The sequence below is a fragment of the Uloborus diversus genome, chromosome 9, assembly GCF_026930045.1.
Source record: "Uloborus diversus isolate 005 chromosome 9, Udiv.v.3.1, whole genome shotgun sequence".
Taxonomy (NCBI): domain Eukaryota; kingdom Metazoa; phylum Arthropoda; class Arachnida; order Araneae; family Uloboridae; genus Uloborus; species Uloborus diversus.
The window spans coordinates 113,714,953-113,738,053 of record NC_072739.1 but is presented as its reverse complement, the minus strand read 5'-3'; the positions used below and the strand labels follow the sequence as shown (position 1 = coordinate 113,738,053).

General features: G+C 31.5%; 1 protein-coding gene across 1 annotated transcript; it reads right to left on the bottom strand.

Annotated features, from left to right (window-relative positions):
- Positions 1-896: 896 nt before the first annotated feature.
- Positions 897-22,979, bottom strand: LOC129230085 (integrin-linked protein kinase-like). Its single transcript, XM_054864476.1, has 11 exons — positions 22,626-22,979; positions 20,644-20,809; positions 19,559-19,654; positions 17,893-17,989; positions 15,307-15,387; positions 15,143-15,228; positions 13,653-13,884; positions 10,136-10,257; positions 6,755-6,854; positions 2,883-3,013; positions 897-1,553 (listed from the first exon to the last, which is right to left on the bottom strand). Exons 1-11 carry the CDS (start codon positions 22,712-22,714, stop codon positions 1,407-1,409), a joined length of 1,347 nt encoding a protein of 448 aa, XP_054720451.1. The 5' UTR covers positions 22,715-22,979; the 3' UTR covers positions 897-1,406.
- Between the last annotated feature and the right edge of the window lie 122 nt (positions 22,980-23,101).

Below are 23,101 nucleotides of genomic sequence, written 5' to 3'. Positions count from 1 at the left end.
AGGGAGTGTCGGCTTTCTAAAATTGCATATGATTGGAGTTGCAAGGAAAATCAAAGACATTTGATTTCTTTTGATTCATTTGCATTTTAACTAATAACAATGTGTAAAAAAATTTCTTAACCCATCCTTTAAAAAAAAAATATATATTAATTTTTTTTTCCAACCTGTATTTTTTGAGCAAGTTGAAAGTAAAAATTTTACAATGATTTGAATGAAACAAAACAGTTATGCAGATTATGAAAATAAAATATGTTTTGACTGATCCAGATAAGAGAGACAAGTCTTGAATTTGTTGTTATTTGGCAAATATGGATAAGTATACTTTGCAATGTGTATAAAACAGTTTCACAGCATTTTAAAAGCAGTGAAATTATTATTAAAATAAATGATATACAATATAAAAATATGTAAGACATTTTATTTCTCCAAATTACAAATATAAGTATGACTGAAAAATATGATGTTTTAGTACAATAAAATACAACACAATTGTATCATCAATTCATTTAGCTTCTGGATGGATTTCTAATATGTTAAACAAAAATAAATATATATTTCACATCAATATACAATGCTTTAGAAAAATATGTCAAAAAGTTAATGATTAGTCTCTAAAAACAAATACAAATATTTTTTTTTCAAACCGTCCGTGAAACAACTTTTAGGTACATTCAAGTGTACCTTTTACTTCAAAAAAATAACTTAAAAACACAACCAAACATAATCTAGACTCACAATTAAACACATTATATCGTCGCCTCAGAGCAACACTGAGACATCTAATCCCAGGAATAACACTAAGATATCCTACTGTTGCTCTTAAGCGATGATGTACGAAAAGGAACGGGGGCAAATACTGTCAGTCAAAAAAACCTAATTTTGAGGAAAAACGTATTTCAACGTTTGACTGATGGGATTTCCCCCCAGCACCACATATTTTCAAAGAAATATTTCAGCTGACGTAAAAGGTTTTGCACAAAGATGATAGACAATTTGAAAAGTATACTTCAACAACCACTTAATGGCACAATTATTCAGTTTCTTTGAAAAAAAACTGACTGACGGGGCTTCTCCCCTGTATTTTACCCTTCATGTAATAGTCACCAAAATATTTCTGCCAAACATTTTGACACAATAAAAAAAGAAGAAATGATTTAATAAAGCATCTAAAGTAATTAAACAGTTTGTCAAGTCAATGAGTTGCATCCTGCCTTCTTTAAAGGTCTCATACTCTTATTGGAGATGGACATGTTGAAGTTACAGGCAACCATATATCTTGAATACATACTGAGCTTTTCAATCACTCAATGTTTTAGAATTTTTTTTCTGTTAGAGATTCAAAAATTGCAAAACTTCAAGTTCTTAATGTTAGAGAAACTAGATGATGTATTAAAATTTGCATTAAATCACTGCTTCATTTTTTCTAGAATTGGTAAAATAAGATCAAATGTTGGTCTTTTTCCAGGATCTTCATTCATGCAAATCCTTATTAATCTTGACATATGTTGAGAAATTCCAGGTGGAATGGTAATTCTCAACCCTTCAAGAGCAATCTAAATTTAAAACAAAGAAAAAAATTATGCAAAAGGTTTATTTTCTAATATATCATTAATTGCCCAGAAAAGTAGTTAATTAATAAAAACAGAAATGCTACTGTTCCATTCGTAGCCGACCTTATGGATTTTTTGTTCGCCAATAAAGATGAACAATAAGAAGTGGAAACACAGACTGCCTTCTTTCAATATTGCATTAAAGAGCTTACAAATAGCGAAAGACTATTTTCTCTCTCATAAAGAAAAGTAAAAAAAAACGAGCTGATGTGTGCATCACATGACTTCCTTTTACACCAATTTAATGCTATTTCCCTATTATTGCAATTTTAATGGGATTCTCTCTCTAACTCTTTAAATATCACTAGCAATGGCCACATTGAAAGCAGATTTAAAAAAAAAAAAAAAAAATCGCCAAATTTTTCGCCAAGTTGGCGACAAAACTTGGCAACCAAAAGACTGGCGATATATCGCCAAGTGACCGCCAAATTATAACACCACTTGAGTTTGCATCGAAATTAACAATGATTTCCCCCCAAAAAGGTGCAAAAGACCCCTTTAGAAACACCCGAATGCAACCAAAATAGGAGGTGCACAACTAGACCCCACTACGAGTCTATGTACCAAATTTCAACTTTCTAGGACATACCATTTTTGAGTTATGCGAGATACATACGCACATACATACAGACGTCACGAGAAAAGTCGTTGTAATTACCTCGGTGATGGTCAAAATGGATATTTCGCGTGTCTATACATTCTTAGGCACTTTTCCGCATGTGGTCGAATCGAAAAAAAAAAACTCAACATTCATTTGGGGGTGAGCAAAATGGAAATTAAGGGCGATTTTTGAGTGAAATTTTTTTCGCGAATACAATACTTCCTTTTTTGTAAAAGGAAGTAAAAAAAGCGAAGCATTTCAATCTTGAGAGATGCTGCATTTACTTTGAACTCAATCAACTCAACAATCCTAAATTACGGACTATCTTCTACCCAAACGCCCAGATTCGTAACTAAATGTGTTAAAATGATCTAAAACGGTATGTATAATAATTTTCTCATAAAATATAGGTATTACACCTTTTAAAAGAGTTATCTTCACTACCTTTAGCTTTTTTCTTAGAACAGTTCTAGAAAGTTCAAAGTTTATTCTGGAGCTCCTTCACAACAAGCATAATTTTCGGATCAGAATTTGCGATTATGATGACGGTTCTTTTAATGTTTTCAATGTCTCAAATTTATTCAAATATCCTGTTTTAAACTAAAACATAAAAGAAAAATTCATACAAAATAATATCAGAAATTTATGAAAATTGTACAAATAAGTTTTACCTTCATTCCAATTTCCATAGGAGATTGATCAGAAAATGGAACTTCTCTGGTTGCTAGTTCCCACAACAATATAGCATAACTCCACATGTCAGCAGCTTTAACATTGATGTCTTCTTGCTTCTTTTGAAGGGCTAGTTAAGCAAATATTGCAAGAGTTTTAATAAAAAATGAAATAGAATAAAAAAAAAAAAAACTTTTAAAGCCTGAATTCTTAATGCATTGCAATACATAAACGTTATGTTGTATTAACCCATTCATGCCGGTTGGTACAAAAATATACCAACCGGGAAAAAAATTATAATTCGTCCTCACATGATGCTATCTCACCAATAGCTGTACATTTTACATAGTAAATAATCACAAAAAGGGGAAAAAATATGTTTACTGTATCTTTGTTAACAACGGTCGCAACAGTAGGCTTAAAACTTGAATAAATCATAACTACAAAAGCATTCGTCTTCCGTCAAAAAGTAAAATGCAAGTTTTGCAGGTATTTTAGTAATTTCAAAAAGGTTTAAAAATTGTACCATAATTGTAACAGTGTATTTGATTCAGATATACTTTTAAAACGTTGTTTTTATCTTTGTTTTGTGTTATGAATTCTCTTTTACTTTCAATGGTAGAAAATTGTACCAACCGGCGAATATGTAGTCACTGTCTTGCTTTGGGCAAATGAAGTTTTTAATCTAAAATTTGTACAAATAAGTGATATTTTTAAAAGATTTTTTAAGTATTTTAGTAGTGTTGTTAATTTATTATGGACGTCATGGCCGCAAAAAGCTGATAAGAGGAAATTCGATTAGATTTGAATATAAGCTGTGGGTGTTATTCTCGTAATACGGACTTTTATTTTTTTCGGTACCATATTGCGTCGCCTAGACGAATTGGTATAGCATAAAATATTAGTATTGGTATAGTATTTGTATAGTATATTGGTATAGTATGGAAAAATAATAAGAACCTAAGTACCAGAGGAAATGCATGCCATTATGGGCAATTTTTTACTTTTATTCCTGTGCTAAATGATATTCTTTCAACTTATACATTGAAAGAGTATACAAATGTATGTTCCATTGGGTTCAAGAAATGAAATGAAGAAATACACACACAATCAACCAAGAACAGCATGTGGTAATGCTGCAATAAAGATGATGCTGTAAAATGGAACGGCAGTACTGCAGTAGCAATTACAAGCAATAAAGTATTCAGGACATGATGTGAATGAAGCAGTAAATGAGATGCTTTTGAGAAAAATAATTTTATTATTCCAATATCGTAGTTATTGAAACACATAGCAAGTGCATCTGTCGGATAGACCTTTTTGATCCGTAGAAGAATACGGTATAGAAATTGTTGCAAAAAAAAAAAATGTGGAGGTCACTTTTTTTTTGGGGGGGGGGGGGGGGGGGGGGGCAATTTCTGCAAAGTGCTGTAAAAGAATGGGGAATGTTCCAGACTTTTTGAAAAGAAGATTCGCTATTCATTCCGAGAAGATTGTGATGCATAAATATTCGGTTAAAAATATATTCAATTCGAAATTTTACTACATTTTTAGTATCGATTTTTTCAAGTTCATATTTCATAAAATTTTATTTTACAAAATGAACACATTTCTTTTTTCTTTTGAAATAAATGAAATTGTAATTAGAAAACTCTTTTATGTAAGTGTAAGTAATATTCTACAATTATAAATAATTATAAGTGGTAGTCAATGCAATTATTGCAATCAAACAATAAATGTAAAATTTGCAAACAAAATGTGCTCACACCATACAAACGCCGGTTGGCAGAAAAATCTACCATAAAATTAAAAATAGAAAATTTAACGGGAAAAATTAAATTTGTATATAATGCACTTACTAGACATAAAATAAATAAATGCTAATAAAATTATCACAGTTTGTTTTTTTCGAAACCGGCATTAATGGGTTAAGGTGAAAGGATAAATTTCAGCAAAAGATAAGTACTTTTGTATGTAGATTAAGAAAGCTAACAAAAGCCCGGAGAAGAGTGATCAAGGTGGCACTTTTTCATTACATGTGTATCACGAATTCACTCAAACGAATTTTCAACCAAAAAGTTCTTATTTGTTCTTCAAACATTGCCAAAATCAATATTTTTGAATATTAAAATTTAATGTTAAGTTTTTAAATAAAAAATTTAAAAAATCAAAAATCCACCAAGCAAACAAATTAAGCCATTAAATATATAAACTCTGTATGTGTCAGAAGGTCTATGTAACTGTTGGATCTATTTTAGGCTTGATGTAGTTTTGACTATTTCTCTCAGCTGTATTTTCATTTTAAATTCATTTCTGGCAGGAAATGAATTTAACCCGAAATTTATTACATGGAGGCAACGCCGCCGTAATACTAAATGTCTACTGCTTTCTTGCTTTTTACATACAGCAAAAAAGAACCCAAAACGAGGGAACTAGGACCAGTAAATGTTGGTATGGAGGTCACTGCCATCTATCAAGGGTATTGGAAATTAATAGTGAAGAAATTAACAATTGTTCAATTCCAAAATTTAAATTCAGAAATTAACCAATAAACAATTTGATTTGAATATTTTGGATCCATTGCCATAGCAATGCCTTTGTTGGATGGCCGCTGGTTAGCGCTGCATTAAAAATTATCATATATGAATATTCAGGAGGGGAATATTTAAATTATTTGGATCCATCCCCATAGCAATGCTATCGTTTGATTGTTGTTAGGTAGCACTGTCCTCCATACCAGAAGCCAATGCGAGCGTTAATGGAAGTTCACTTTTTGAGGCAAATGCAATAGGTATTTAGTATAATGGGGGGTGTTGCCAAAGGTTACTTTTGATAATTGTTAAATCTGTTTTAGCCTTGAAATTTCAGTTAATGCATTTAACAAGCCATATGAACTGATAGTAAGTACATACAAATTTGAAGATCAATAAATAAAAGCAAGGCATTTCTTAAATGCAGTGGGAGAATATTTCAAAAAGGATAAATGCAGAAATTTTAGTATAGAATAACTTGACTGATTAAAATAATAATAATTTTGAATAGAAAACTATTAGTTAAAAGGGTTTTAGACATAAGACTTTTCCGTACATGAACCCAATAAAACTACCCCTTCAAGTAACCAAGATGACACTCATGAAAAACATTACAAAAGCAGGAGTAAAATTAAAAATTTTTAAGTGAAGGAGAGCCTCACTTCCAAGTTTTATGTTTTAAGGAGATCATGTTTTTTTCAGAAGCAGAGAAGTTGGCAATATATAACTATTTAAACATTTTGTGCACTCTCATATTGTAAAATTTTTATGTCAAATTCAGACATCAAGTTTTCCCCCAAAACTTGATCCAAATTTTTGAAAATTGCTTACTTAAATTTCAGTAAATTTGCAAATTACCTAAAATTTAAATCTTTTTCCTTTAAAACAAATTGGAAGCAACAACATTAATAATAATAATTAAACTATAAAGAAAAATGAAAACTATTTGGCAATCTTTTCTTTTGCAGAGATAATCATTATTTACACAATATTTCAGATTATTTAATGGACAAAAAATTATAATGTAATTATTTAGTTTTTATTCTATAAAAATTAAATAAATAGAAAAAAATCAAATTTTTTTTATAAAAAACGTCAACTCTAACTCTAATGTTAAAATCATCTGCAACTCAAATATTTCCTCTTCCTTATTTTATCTGGAGCAATATTTCACATTTAAAACATATATTTGAATTCATGAAAGGCATAATAAAAACAAGAGAAAGAAAAACAAATGAAAAAAACCTTTGGTTTTCAACACTATATTAGTACTTCAGTAAAGCTCAGAATTTACAATGAAGTAAACATTGAGGTATTTAATAAAGGTACTGCACAATTACCTTCAGGTGACATCCATGCCGGGCTATACATTTTCCCTTTTTCTTGGAAAGAGAACTTTGCATCAGCCATATTTACCCTCGCAGTGAGATCATCATCAATCTAAACCAAATACATAAATATATAACATTTAATGTAGAGAAACAATGCATAGAAAGAAAACATCCATGTTCAAAACAAACTAATTTAAACAATTTAGAATTTTGTCTTAGATGTATAGCCCAGGGCCTGACTAACACTTTTGAGGATACTGGGCACAAACTTTATTTAGTGCTCACAACCTCATTCATCCCCCTACCTTATGGTAGATACAGTAAACGCCCTTTAGAATGACTTCCTGTCACTGTGACCCTTCCGTTAAAACACGACCAATGCATTAAGTCCTGTTTGCTGTTCCATAGATGTAATGTTATTTTAATGTCCAAACGGAATCTTTCATTTAAATATAGCGTCCAAAATTAAGTTTCAACTTCATTGTAATTTTCAAGACTATGTATTTGAAAAATGTTTAAAAACAATTTCATGTTTCTGAAGAAAAAGTATTTTATCTGAAAATTTTTTTTTGATGATGAAAGAGTCAAACAATTGTTGAAAACGTTCAAAAACAGTAAGACATTTTGGAAATTTTTTTATAAAAAAGTCAAAAAAGTGGAAAGCTACTACAATATTTAAATACTCAAGATAGAAAACAATATTAAAAAAAAAAAAAATTCCAGCAAAATCAACATTTTGTTAAAATGAAAAAACTATAAACTAAACTAACACTTGAAATACACTGCCAGCTCAGTCAATTCCAGCCCAGGACTGCTGGCTGAGCTGGCAACGTATTGCATGTATTTCTGCCTTAGCCATGGCTATAGGGCAGTAACTTACTGAATAAACTAACACTGATTTCTGTTGGTTATTTTCAGGGTATTTCGCTGCTAAATATATTGCTTTAAAGCTAATTTAAATTAATTTCAGTATTACTTATTTTGTATCTGCAATTATTTACCATTTTGTTAGTCTTTACATTCTGTTTTAGAATAAAGTATGACTTACAAAAGATGTTCTAGTATTTTTTAAAAGTCTAAAAAATAAACAATATCTTGTACACTTGCGATATATCGACCTCTCATTATATATCAACCAATTCTGTTTGGACGAAAGAGGTCGTTATAAGGAACGTTGACTGTATTTATGAAATATTTTGAGACCTAAGTGTTTATTGCAGCAACACTAAGTATGGTAATGTTTTACAGTTCATTATAAATTGCAAAAATATTATAATAAGAGACGTTTCTGAACTTCCTGGTAAGCAATAGAAAATAAATATTAAAAATATCTCTTACATAACAATTAAAATGTAATAAAATATAATATAAGGCTTGTAGTGACTTTGAGCTTTCGGAAAGAGGTTATAATTTTATATAGAATTGTTTTTCTAGACTTAATATTTGCTTTTGCTATGGTGCAATTTGGTTTTGCTTCATTTTAAAAAAACTTTAGCTACACATTTGGGACCCCCGAAATGTTGGTGACCTGGGCCCGTGCCCCATGTGCCCATGCCTTAATCTGGCCTTGTGTATAGCAGTATATATGACAGTTGACGATCATATTGCTACAAGAAATACCAATGACATAGCATTGGAAATGAAAAACTAGAAAACGCAATAGAGCTGTTGAAAACAAGTAAAGAGCGGAACCTGTCTATTAGCGCACACCTTGTTTGAAAGGTGATTTCTACGTATGGAGAATCATTTTTTCAAATAAGATATATTGTAATTTGGATTCCAGATCACAGATGAGTGTTTATTTAAACATATGGAAAACAATAAACACTATGCACAATACTGTATATATATCCTTTTATCCTACAAGCGTCTGTGGCATTTCTGCCATTAATCAATGAGCAGCCAAGTAAGAAGAAGAAGGTGAACAATAATGTGAATAAAATTTAGCATCCTTAGAGTTGTCATTTAAAAACTTAAAAAAATAATGGGGCAGTTTCAGAGACGATCACAATCCATTTCACCCTGGCGACACAGAGGACAACAGGGCGAATCTTTTACTCCAATTCTATGCAGATGTTTTTGCTATTAGTCATGTCCAGTGATTACACGAAAACAAGCCACTCCAACAGACCGAGGCAATGAATTATGGATTTTATTACTTTTATTGCGCAGGGAACTTAACTTTTTACTCCCAACTTTTTACGCAATACGCAATACTATATGAAGAAATCATTTTTCAGTTTGTTGAAAACAAGTCATTTAATGTTGTGCAGAGGCAGAGGAGAATCTGGGTGGGGAGCACTGTACATGAAATATATAAATAAAATCTTAATTATACTATGCTTGTATAAGGTGAGTTGATGGAATTCGAAGCATGTGGAAATTAGAGTGAAGGATGTTGATATTACTGTCTGGAAGGGAATTTGCCAACCATAAAAATATCAGGTAACATTCAGGTGTTTTCTCTCTTTCGGGCGTTTATTTCTTTTATGTCTTTTTGCACCAGATGAATTTTGGGATTCCTTCTCTAAAAATGTTTGAGGATTCTTCGGAATTTTTCAAAAATGGTCAGTAACATTGCTCTTGAATGAGTAGATGATCCTGTTGACAACAGCAGTGTTGTGATGCTTCCTGCCCTACTTTGCTTACTACTTTTTTGTTCATCTGAAGAAAGTTTTGCAACCACTTCATTTTGCTAATCCCTGCTCAATTCTCAGAGTTCTTTAATTGTTGGCTCATTTCCGTAGCCTTAACAAAACCCTATAAGTTTCACTGTCTGAACCATGGAGAAGCGTACAAATGGCAAGTCCACTTTTACTTGAACAAGTTGGATGAGTATCGAATAGTATGGATAGAAGAAATGGAGGGATTCCATAGTATTAATACAAGAATAATAAGAAAATTACATATAAAAAGATTCTAAAATGGTAAGATTTTCAAACTTTAACTGTCTAGTGGCAGAAACATATAAATGCTGATCAACTCAATGGCAGTTGACTTTTGGTATGCAAATTTGATTTTATTGCCAGTGCAGGTGGTAAAATGTGAAAAAGAGAGGTTGGGGCATGAAAATGTTTAAAGACTATTCTATGGAGCTCACAATTAAGTAGTTTTGACACATTAGCATCAATTTGATATTGATTTCTTAAGGTTAAGCAGATTTATGAGTGACAAAGTCAAAAAATTACAAACACAGAATTGCAAATACAGAACAAATGCATCTGATAAAATGAGATAGTTTTAATGAACATTCCAAACAAGAAATATAAGATAAAATACTTTTGTAGAATGCAAGAATGGATGATTCAACATAATCAGAAAATTATGGAACAGAACAAAAAAGTAATAATTTCAACAATATGGAATATGTGATCAAAAAATATATCTCACCATAACATGTTTGCTGCTTAAATAAAGGCGGGGAATCAGTGGATCAAGTGTATGCAAAAACGCCATTCCTCTACAAATGTCAATAGCAAATTTTAAAGCTTTGCCGGTGTCCACAACTATTCCTAAAAATATAAAACACACATTAAAAGAGTTGCACAAGAAAAATATAGTTTTCAAGGAAAATAAGTGTGTACAAGTTCAGGGCTGTCCCAAGAGCTGATGGCGCCCGGGCGAAAGTTTCCTGGTCCCCCCCCCACCCTACACACAGAAAAATGAAGTTAGTTACAACACCAGTGCATCATATGCATGAATGCATTATACTTGCATTTTTTTATTCTTAATGAACAAAACAATCAGAGAGCCTATGGATAAAACAAATTAAAACACAGCCAAAGAATCTGTTTTGAATATTTATTGTACATTAATACTCCAAAAAACTTTTTGAAAAATGAAAATGTTAAAAAATCCACATATTTATCTTGTAAACTCTTACCTAAAACATAAAAAACAAACAGTTAAAACTGAATTAGTAACTCACATTGATCAAACTAAGTAACACAAATAGATAATTTGTTGATTATAAAAAGAAAATGTTTTTGTCGAGAAGCAAATTATATCAAAATTAAATTTTGATCTGCACTCATTTAATGCTTCATTTTAGAATTTTTTGGTTTTACTTGTATCAGCTTTCATATATGTTAAAAAAAAAAGATGTCTTTTTTTGCATCAAATTTTTTTACGCTTGAGAAGACCCCCCCCCCCCCCCCAATACTCAAAAACGGCTTAGAATTGCCATTTTGGAGCTTTAATTTTGAGAAATTGCTGGCCCTAGTATTACAAAATATGGACTTACAATTGCATTTTCAAGACTTGAGTTTCAGAAAATATTCAGGCGAGGGTCTCCATCAAGGGCACCCACATGCAAAATTGTAAGGGGAGGCTCAGATATTTCCCCCATGGTTTAGCAGGATATTCCTCTCCCCCCAAACTGATTTCAGTGCAGATTAGAGTTATTAAAATTTGACATTTTTAAATAACTTATTCATTTACGGCTGGAGCAGAAATGTTTTTACATTTTTGCAAAGAAAAAAGTACTGAAAGCAAGAAAGTTCTAAATTCTAAGGGGGGGGGGGCTTAAGCCCCCTTGCCCCCCATATGGGCACCCTTGGTCCCCATACTGCCTTTCTTTGATATCACAAGCAATGGGTTTTTAAAACAATACTAACAAAACATTTAAGTATAGTCCCTGAATATTGAACATTACTTAAGTTTCTTGGATCATAATTTTGTAAAATTTTAAAGGGAAGGGCTCCAGATCCTCCTTCCCATAAAATCTTCAAAGTTTGTCTAAAATTGAATTTTTGAAACTTCAATTTCAAAACTTACAATGGGGAGGAGGAATTGATTTCAATCTTTTTTTTTCCAAAAATCAATCAGAGACAGTACCTGAGCTCCATTGTTTTCCCTAACGACAATTAACATGGCATATAACTGCGTTTTTAAGGCTTCAATTTCTAGAAATTTCTACTGAGTCCCCAAAATTTTTTGTTCCCGTAGCATCTGCAAAGATACTCTAAAAATCTGATTTTAAAACTAAAAGTTTTAAATTCTGACCGGACTCCCTTTCCTAGCAGATCAAAAATTTTCTTTTTTTTTTTCAATGTGCCCCCGCCCAGCCCTAAACCTTTTTTCTGGTTGTGTCACTGCATGCAGGGCAAGAATTCCAAGAAATTTGGTAGACAAAGCAGAAGTACATTTTGTTTGATTCTAAGCAGTTATATTCTCAGAATTTGTATCTACTTCAATGATACAAAGGAAACTAGTGTTTTGGAGACTGGGGGGATAGAAATATTTTCGTGCAGTAGGAAAAAGTTCAGAATCGTCCCAATGATTCTCTATTTTGTCTGTGTGTTATTTGACTGTGCATCTATTTGTTTTCCTGCGTATTATCCACGTATAGCCTCCTAACTGCAGGTCCTAAAATCGGCCTGAAGAAAAAAAAAAGCTTTGTATAATCCGTGGCGACGTATAATCCGATTAAAAAAAATAAAGTTTGGATTTAACATAATAATTGTGTAAAGAAACTAAAAATGTGAAAAAGTAATTAATTTGAAGGCATAATCAAAATTATTAATCAGAAACATAATCTAAAATAATTATAATAAATAAATGCATCTGATAAAATGAGATAGTTTTAATGAGCATACCAAACAAGAAATATAAGGTAAATACTTTTGTAGAATGCAACAATGGATGATTCAACATGATCAGAAAATTATGGAAAAGAATAGTATATATTATAGAAAAGTATTTCTTCTTGAAATCGTGATTATAGTACGCTAATTACTTGAAAAACAAAGAGTCAAGACAAAGGAGCAAATGGTGAATCTTGTGCAGGTCTCTATCGGTAAATCCTACTGTAAATATTGAGGTTCAATGCATTAGTGTTGAGAAAAATTATCACAGATAATGCGCGGCAGCGAATAATTCGCACTTCATTAACTTTGCATTTTATAAACAGATAATCTGCGTATTATACCCAATAAAATATGTTACATAAAATAAGGGGTGCCTTATGGCACCCCCTCATTTTTCACGCCCGAGCCGATTGCCCTGCTGCCCCCCCCTTTGGATGGCCCTGTAAAAGTTATATAATTAGAAGTATTAATAAAGTCAACTAAAAAAAATAAAAAAAAAAAAAAAAAAAAAAAAACTACATGCTACTACACTTTATTTAAAGTGACATTTTTATTGTCATTATAATTAAAGCTATATTTTCCTACATACTATCCACAGTGGCATATAATCTGCATGTCCTAAAATCGGCCTGCAGAAAAAGAAAAGTATAATCTATGGATAACACAATGGCAAAACATGTTTATTTTGATTTAATATACAACTTGAGCAACTAAATTAACATGAAAAAGCAATAATTTTTATGTTATAATCAAAATTATTCTAAAAAACAAAGATTTCTTCTTGAAATTATGATTATAATAGGCTAATTGCTTAGCCTATCTAAAGAGTCAAATGACCTAGTCTAGTGCAAAGGAAAACTCCTTTTTTGTCTCTAGAGTTGTTTATTTTACGTGGCCTGAATCGCGTGAAAGGAGAATGAAAGCTACGTAAAATAAACAGCCCTAGAGGCAACAAAGTAGTCTTTATTGGTGAATCCCACTGTAAATTGAGGTTCAATATGTTGGCATTGCAGAAAGAAAAGCACATATAATCTGTGGCAGTGTATAATCTGCACCTAAGTAATTTTTAAAAGATAATCCATGGATATTGCACAAGAAATTATGGTGCATAAAAAGTATAAGAGGAAAAAAAAATATATAGGTGAAAAATAAAGAAGAGTTAATTTTTTTTAAATGATATTACTGCAAATATTTTCTCTTTTGGAGGCTGAAGTAATTGAATATCTAGTTTTTTGTCTCCTAACCTAGATGCCCAGGTTTACAGCCCATATGGAAATACAACAGTGAATAGCAAACAAGTAAACTTAATAATTTCATACCAGTTCCTTCATGAAGAACTGTATAAAGAGATCCAAATGGCATATATTGATTGATTATAATATGACTTGGAGGAGTAGCGCAACATCCTATGACAGGTAAGACATTTGGGTGTGAAAAAATTCTTAAACGAGGATATTCATCATTGAAATCTCTGGTGACCCTTGGTGGAGCTTCCCTCAGCTTCAGGATTTTAGCAACTATATCATTTCCTTGCCAAAGGCCTCTCCAAGTCTGCAGATGAAAAATGTAGTGGAATTAAATTTGATGTAAACAAAATTTAAAGTTAGCAATTAATTTAAAACATAAAACAATAGTGATACATTTCATTGCTATTTATTTAAACATTTGTTGTTTGCTAGACTAATGAGGTACCAACACTTAACTATTTGTGAGAGTATAAGGTTTGTTATTTATTTACAAATAACAATAAAATTCAGCAGCAGAAGAAAAAAAAGAGACGGAGGACTTGAAAATGTCAATACAGTACCCTCTGGTTTATTGCATTTCATTACATCGTCCACTAGTGCAATCAGAATTACCTTCTGAAGTTTTGTATTTGTTGAAAACTCCTTATTACATGTATGAATTGCTGTATTAGGGTTGATAACAGTGTCAAAACCAAGGCCTCTGGGGTGGTGGGGTCACCCACAAAACCCTTTTTGCTGTGCCACTACATCGTTCATGTTATATTTCTCAGGAAAAGTTCCTCACTTCTCCCTTCAATAAACAAATAGAAGATGTTTTCTATTTATCTAACTTTTCTGTACATTACTAGATAGATTATTATGTTTTATTATCTCAGTATATCATGTTTTTGGATATGTCACATTTTTTTTACTAACAGGTCACTTCTTAAATCACTTGCATCAAAAACTTTGCTATTGTAGTGTAAAGAAAATAATGTACGGCAAGTTTCAAAAAAAAAAAAAAAAAAAAAAAAAGAAAACCCCACAGAAAACGTACCAATGCAAAAGTTACGTCCAAATTTGCAACTTTTTGGCAATATACCACCAATTTCTTTTTGTCCCCACGTTGATGACTAATTTTGCACAAAAAAATTAGATGTTAAATTCAGTGCCATTTTGCTGATAGTTAGCAAGATTCTCACAGAGCCAATGCTGAACAGAGTGCACAATTCTTTCATGAGTCTAAAACCCTTTCCTGCAACAGTTTTCCTGAAAAAAAAACCAAACTAATGCCAAATAAGGCAGCTATACTATCTTCAGAAAGCAAGTAATTTGCATTTCAGCATGTATGCTTTTAATGCTACCTCCCCCCCCTTTTTTTTGTAGATGCATTGCGGTAATAAAGTAAACAAATTTTTAAATAAGTATGAAAATCTTGAGATCCTCCTTTAAATTTAGCTGTTCACCTTAAAAATACAAACTAGTGGGGGATATTCCCTCTTAAAGTTTGAAACTTGTTTGAAATATTGATAGTAACAATAAAAAAATAAATAATTAATGAAAAACATCAACATATTTCATACTTCTCCAGAAGGTGAGACTGCCAACTTAAATTGAAAACTGATTTCTTTCATGTTGATCCCAGAATGACGTGATAATGTAGCATCACCTTTAAAGAAATAAATCAAACATTGGACATTTTCAAGCATTATGCGGCAGAAGTGAAACAATTAGTTATAGCACTCACGCGATCTTGTTTTTGTTCCCAGCCAACTTTGATCTTTGTAAGGAATTTTCTTTGTGTCTTGACCCAGTTGAACAGCCAACTCTGAAGTGAAAAGAGAAATAATAAAATAACAAACTCTAAAAGCATAAATAGTGTGAAAAATATTAATGCTGTAATTTTAGATACATGTAATAAAAAACAAGGAACTTCAGGAATTGCAATAGAGTAAATTCAACTCTTAACTTAAAATTATTTCTAAGCAATTCTTTATTTATTCCTTTTTTTTCTGAATGCTCTCACTAATTAAAACCTCATTTAGAGCTTTTAGAGCAGTTTTTCTTAAGATGGGGGAAGGATTAGTTCTTTCTTGCTGAAAGTTAGATTGAGCAGCAAAACTCATTTTGCAGCCAATGGATCAGGGAAAGATCTAGGGGATTTAGAATGACATTACAGGAAAATTGGATATTTTTAAAAGATATCAGAATAAACTTCAAAAGTTAAATTGAGGAAATCTGAGGCAAAAAAAGAATACACAATTTGAAGGGAAAATGAAAATAGTAAGGCAGCAGCTTTTGAATATTTTTCATGTTTTGTGTGGCTGGAGCAGTAAAACAACTGAAAATGGTGAAGTAGTAATATTAAAGAAATTTGGTAAGATAGTTGTGAAATAAAAGCAATAGAAACTCGGCCAAAGAAAACTGAACGTCAAGCCTTTATGAAACTACTACTAAAGCATTTCAAATCAAAAATCAGTAACATACCAAAATTGTAAAAATTGATTCTAGTTTTTATTTTGCAATAACTTTTTTTGCAATAACTTAATACTTTTTATAAAGCATATCAATCATATGTCAAAAAAAAAAAAAAAAAAAAAAAAAGTATATGCAAATTGTATGTTATCATAAAAATTGAAGCATTCTTGTTTACACAAAAAGTTTTCATTTTTGGTGGTTGATATCAATTAAATCAAGCAATCTAAGATTTACTGGTACTTGAGATGTTGTAAGGAACTACTTGAAAACTGAACATAAATGTTTCTGCTTGAAAATGAAAACAAGAAACATTTTAGCTATTTTCAGATACTTGACAAATAATAGTATCAAATTATTAGTCACTCATAAAAATAGCAATTTTACAAAACATACTGAAACTCCAGTAACATGAAATAGTTTTTTTAAAACATTACCAGTGGATGAGAAATTTGTGACAAAAAGTAAAAGTAAAATTACCCAATTATCTGTGGGCTTACACATTAAAAAAAAAGAAGATAAGTCTGCGATGATTAACTGAAAGTAAATAAATGCAGATTTTAACTTAATAAGTGCAAAGTCTATTTTTAGACATTCTCCATTTTTTTTCTTCATCCCCCTCCCCCCCCAATGACATCAAACCTTCAAAGTTCACCAAAATTGAAACCAGATTTTTTGATCTACACTAGCTACTGCTCAAATCTACACTACTTACTGATTTTTAGATCTTTCGCACTTACTGAAAGATACGCTACTTATGTGTATAAACAAAAGACTGGTCAAGTCTTGAAAAAATTCCCTTCCTCTCCCCTGTCTTTTTGGTGTAAAATAGCTTCATCTGTTGCAGTTACATTAAAACCTGCAAAGTTGACCACCCTTGTAAGTTGACCACTATTTTCAGGCACAGAAGTAGATCTATATCATATAATTCAACCTCTACAAGTTCAGTACTAAAGTATAAGTGCACTGCAAGTGATCAACTTACACAGAATTCACTGTAATCTGTTTGCATGCTTTATGTGTAATCCGTTTTCAATAATGAGCAATTCTTTTTAGTTTTTGCGTGATTTTTTTATGCACAGGGTTATAGTTTTAGCTGTAGTTTAAATGTATGCAGTCGTTGCTGATCTTTTAAAACCATTGCATACACTAGAAATAATTTCTAATACCGCACCTATTTTCACTATTTCGTGTTTAATAACAATGCAATCATTTTCAATCAAAAGACAATTGAGGCAGTGAGAAGCAAAGGGATGTAAGTGGCAAAATTAAAGATTTGGAGATAACCAGTAGGAGAACCTTTCTTCTGTCTTTGTGCAAGAGATGGAACTAGTAGCCCTGGTAGTTGCTGCTATACAGCATGATTTCAAAAAGAATTTAATGAAAGCCTACCTAGGATGTTATTTTTAAATGCATTTCACTCAAAACTTGAAAATGCCCACTTACGTCCCTTTGCTTCTCACTGCCTCAATTTTTACCTGCTTTACCACTCATTTTAAACCTTATTTTGGGTTATCAATGATACTTGTGCCACCCAATTTCGTGGATAATCGGGAGTGTATTGTAAGTGTTTTGGTTTACAAGGATCTTTTCGAATGTTAAAAAATTCAGAATATTTCTATAACACTTATCCGCAAATTTGTGCCTTTCGATATTTGATTTTACATTTTACAGTGGAATATTAAAAATACAGATGTCAATTCATGTTAGATATAATTAAGTTTTATATACACTTTTTTGACAAAACTATTTGTTCATGTAGCAATAAACAAATCATGTAGAAAATAAATATATATTTTACACTATTGGTAATAATAGTTTAAAACAAGTTTCCTCAAATGAAAAAATTGAAAACTACCTAGTAATTTTTGAGCCAATGCACCCTTGGCTTTCTCCAGTGGTGTCTCACCATATTTATTGCATATTGTTACAATAGCTCCATTGTTTATTAAATCCTAGATAAATAATAGAAAAGGAAATTTCAATTACAATCAAACATAATATTTCAGTAAAAATATTGATAAAACTTAAATGTTGGAAACATGAAAACATTAATCTAATCCTGAGATCAGATCATGTTTAGTTTCTTATCTCGTACCTACAGTTTTTCTAAATGCTTATTTATATTTCTGATACAGTAGGCACTGCTTAATGTGATCACTTTGGGACACATACAATTTGATAACAATAACCAATTGATAACAACAAAAGAAAAGAATCCAGGACACAACAACTTGATTTTTTTCGATTAAGAAGTATTCATTTTTACAACTGCAAATTTAACTGGCAATGACTCAATTAAACGCAGTTTTGAATTGCAGTAAAACCTGTGAAGTTGACCACCTGTCTATGTTGATCGCTTTTTTCAGGTACAGAATTCGTCCTTATCATATAAATCAACCTTTGTAAGTTGACGACTGAAGTAGTGCACTGCAAGTGGTCAACCTACACAGGTTTCACTGATAAATTACTAAATTAGCAGAAAGGAAAGAGTTTTTTTCTATCGATTAAACCATCCGTCTGATGCTACAAAGTCTTTTTTTGCCCATTTTTAAAGGCAAGATCTTCTGCTTTTTGCCAGATTCATGGACCCTTTACTCGCATTTCCTTTCTCTGACATTTGTAAATCCCAGTTTCAAAGCTGATTCAACTTCACCCTCTTTTTCAGCAGTTTTGCTTGTTATTTAAACTTTTATTTAGCTTTGCTTTATTTTCAATCTCGTAACGATTTTTTAGTATTTTACAAAATAATGGCTGAGACATTTTTAACTGTACGGCAGCATTTCTTTGACTCATCAGGGTTTCCTAGTCAAAGCGCTATAAAAAGGCAGTTATTTCTTTGACAGTTGGATCATTGCGTTTTTTCTCCATTACTAACATTTTTGACCATTTAAAGCAAAGTTTTAAGGGTAACTGGACAGGAAGAAATATTCTTATGCTTCACTGATAAGAAGAGAACTTTATTCACTGGAAGTTACATTAATTCTCTCTTAGCGGGAGGAGCTCACCACCAGCAACATGTCCAACAACTGAATTTTTGCATGTGCAAACAAAAGGGAGTCTTAGGAGGAGTCTGTGGTCACTAAGAACAAACTTCCTGTTGTAACTTTTCTATAAAAAGTTTGCATTGCTATTTGAAACCGCAAAATGCCCAACAGAAAGTTAGTCTTGACAGGGTTTGTCTTTGTATTTCTGTGGATTGAAGAGAAAAAAAGGGGAAAAAAATTGAAAGTTCATGAAAAAGTGATAACAATATCCGACTTTTTTGACATGTGTTAATCTACAAGAGTTCCGAGACTTCATAATTCTGATAACATTAAGAGAGTGATAACATTAACCGTGATCACATTAAGTGCCCTCTACTGTAGATTTTTTGCCAATTAATGTGAGTCATATTTTATCAACTTAGCATTTTTAAATCATAGTTTCTGACTAATAAAAGGTAATGCAAAATAAATAAGTACTTAGCCTAAATAAAAGCCCCTATCAAAAAATATAATTAATCAGAGAAAAATTACACTCACTTCTGCTATTGCCTGATATCCCCAGAAGCAAGCATAATGAAGAGGAGCGTTACCATGTTCATTCACAGCATTAATGTCAGCTTTGTTTCTTAGTAACTAAAAAAAAAGCATTTTCAAACAAATAAATTTCATACAATTAATTTCTATTTTATTAAAGGAGTTCCTTGTAATTCTGAAATATGTATGTGCTATTCTAACTGCTATTTGTGCAATTTAAACATTTTTATTTGTATATAATAGCAAAAATGGTCCAGCACAAATGGCAAGTTTCATGTAAATAAAATTTCTAGCAAAAATATAATCATACATTACACTATATACAAACAATTACTGAATGTTTAGAAAAAAATACACACTGGATTTTACGAGAAAATTAGGAACCTTTAACGGCATGCAAAGTAAAATGCTGCATAGAAACAATAAAACACAAAACTAAAGACACAAAAACATGGATTGCTAACACGGATTTGGTTTGAAGGAACCCTTTTTTCAGCAAAGAAAACATTTTGAGACTTCTGACAATAACCAGTAATCATAAAAGGTTCCTTCAAACATGAAACATAGAGGAGATCCTAATATCATTGAGCGATTAATAAACATTGTGATAATACAATACTGTTGTGCTTAACACAAAAGTCGTATCGGCAAGTTTAAAAAGAGAAACTGGTTTTCAAAGTTTTACACCTCGATATTTGACTCAAATTCCACTTTTTCAAACATCAAAAGAAAAAAAAAACTACCCACAAATGACTATAAAACATTGTATGCAGGTAAAATATATTATAAAAAAACAACAACTGATGATAACTGAATTTCCATAAAAGGTACAGTTACGACTTTGTTTAGCAAGACAGAATGAGGAAACTATTATGTAATATTTTAACAATACAATGGGCCATTCTATACTTTTTGTCTCACTTTTCATCAATGATCAACAATTTTTTTTGGCTATAGTAAATGTTTCAGCACTGAAGAATACCATATGCTTTTAGTCACAACTTTCAATACCAAAAATATTGCACACATTTAACGACAAAAATTTCCCGTAAATTGTTTTAGGAGATATTAATAATATTTATGCAAACCATGTGAACGACATCTCTGTGTCCATGGGCAGCAGCTAAATGTAGAGCAGTATCGTCTCCCATATTAGTTGCATTTATTCTTGCTCCTCTCATTATAAGCATGTCCACTATATTGGCTCTTCCTTCCATAGCAGCCCAGTGTAATGGACTAAACCCATGGTCATCTCTGGTAAAATAGAACAGCATATAAGAAATGAATCAACAATAAAGAATAGGTAGATTGACAGATTGGATAATGGCCCTCTGATTGGGAATTAAAAGCTTAGCTGTGGATTCGGATTGATTTTGGGGTAAAGGAGTCAGACTCTGGAGTTGTAGATTTAAAATTCAAAGAGTGGGAAAAATTTACCCCTTTTGGGGTAAAGGGGAGTCGAAGGCTCTAAAACTCCCGGAGTTGGAGTCTGTCATTACCGTCTGATTTCTCAGCCTTGTTCAAAATAGTAAAGTGAAAACAATAAGCAATCCATGATTGCTCATTAAGGAAAGCAAACACAGGAGTTTTGTCCCTGTCAATTCTTCATGCAATCATATTTTGTTTGTGTGCATTTTTTAAAATGTTAGTCAACAATGCTGGCAATTCGGGCGGGAGGGGAGGATTTTTTGCCCCCCCCCCCACTTATAAGCCCCAATCGGCACCTTTGTTAGTCAATAAAAACATTTTATGGTATAACTTGAATGTCAAAATTTTATTGATGTTTAGTTTTCAGATTTGTAATTCGACATCTTTTAAGAGATATAAAACTGAATAAATATTTTCATATTTGTCTATTTAAAAAATTTGTAAAATTTCAAATTGGTTGCAAAAAAAAAAAAAAAAAACTAGCTGAATGAATCCTTTTTTTGGAGGAAGGGGGGATATTTTCATATTCGTTATTAGCAAAGCTACTTTAAATTATCAAGTATAATTTAAAAGATGTAATCAAATACAAATTATGACATAAGGTTTATGAAATCTATAAAATTGCAGTAAGGAGGTTATTGCTTAGAGTTAGCAGTTTCTGATTTTATCAAAAAAAGTAAAATACAAGTGTATTTTAAATTTGACTACAGCCAAATAAAGAGATGTAATTTTTTTCTTTTAATGTTTTGATCGAACTACTATAAAGTGTACTAAACCTATAGCGTTTAATATCCGAGTAAATATAGGTTGCATTTTTCATATCAAAAATGCTAACCACACAGTCAATTTTTCTTACGTAAATATGTTAAATGAGTAGTAGTGAAAATATCAAATTTTAATAATCCCTATGTTTTTAGTGACTTAGTATTTAAATTTTGAAAGGATGCATTTTTTATTCAGATGTATTCTGCTTATAAGCTTAGTGCACAAAGTAAACAACGTAGCTATTCTAGATCTGTAAACTATCTAAATAGCTAGGATCTCCTATGGCTATCGAACCCGTGTAATTGACATAAAACGTATATCTCATGGATATCTCTGGCAAATCCATAATAAAAATTAGAGATCTTATCATATCCAAGAGAGATCTGAATATCCAGACCTCTCTTGGATGCATTTAATGTGCAACCTTTCTGACTTCTGGTGGATATGTAGACAAAGCATGGATACTCTGCGGATTTGGTAATATCTACTTTCTTTATCCAATGGATTCCTCATAGATCGCTTTTAGATTTGGTTGGTTGTCTGGCTCTGGGCGTTATTTTCTCTCTTGTAATTCTCACATGTTAATTCCTAATTTCAAGTAAAAAATGTACAATGTGTTGTCTTATTAGAAGTCCACCCTCCTTGTGAAGCAGTGGTACCCTTCTTTCCCACAGCTGTGGGATAAGATAACAAACAATCATATGTAAGTATGAACACACAAAAAGAGTCAACCTTAATAATTTATGATGTATTTTCAGTAAAAAATGATTTATTTTACACATATATTCAGAGAGGGAGAAGAAAGACAAGTGACAGTTCATTTAAAATATAATTACTGATTGATAAATCAAACAAAAGAAAGTTTCCAAACGCATACCCTTCATTTAAATCGTGCTCTGTGTCATCCAACCAAACACGAACTTGAAAGGCATTGCCTTCCCGACACCAGTGAAAAATATCTTCCATTTTCCAATTCGATAAAATGCAATATGAAAATAAAACCACTGACAGATGTCAATCACACAAAGGAAATTTAAACTTGTGTCTTAATGAAAAATATTTTTAAAAGCTAACATTCAATTGAGATAAGCTTAATAAATTATCATCTCCATTTAAAACAAAATTTGTAAAAGAAAAATGCATTTTCAGAGCACACTAATCGAAGAACACATTTCCGCCACACCTTACAATCTTAGCACCATAAATGGATCAGACGAAAATGATTCCCACTCCTCATACACATGTGGGCGCGAAGCGCGATGTTGACATACTTAAAAAATAAAAAATTAAACAAAGATCACATCCAAGAGCGTATATCAAGAAATGGTTATTGCGCATGCTCATGGGTAAAGG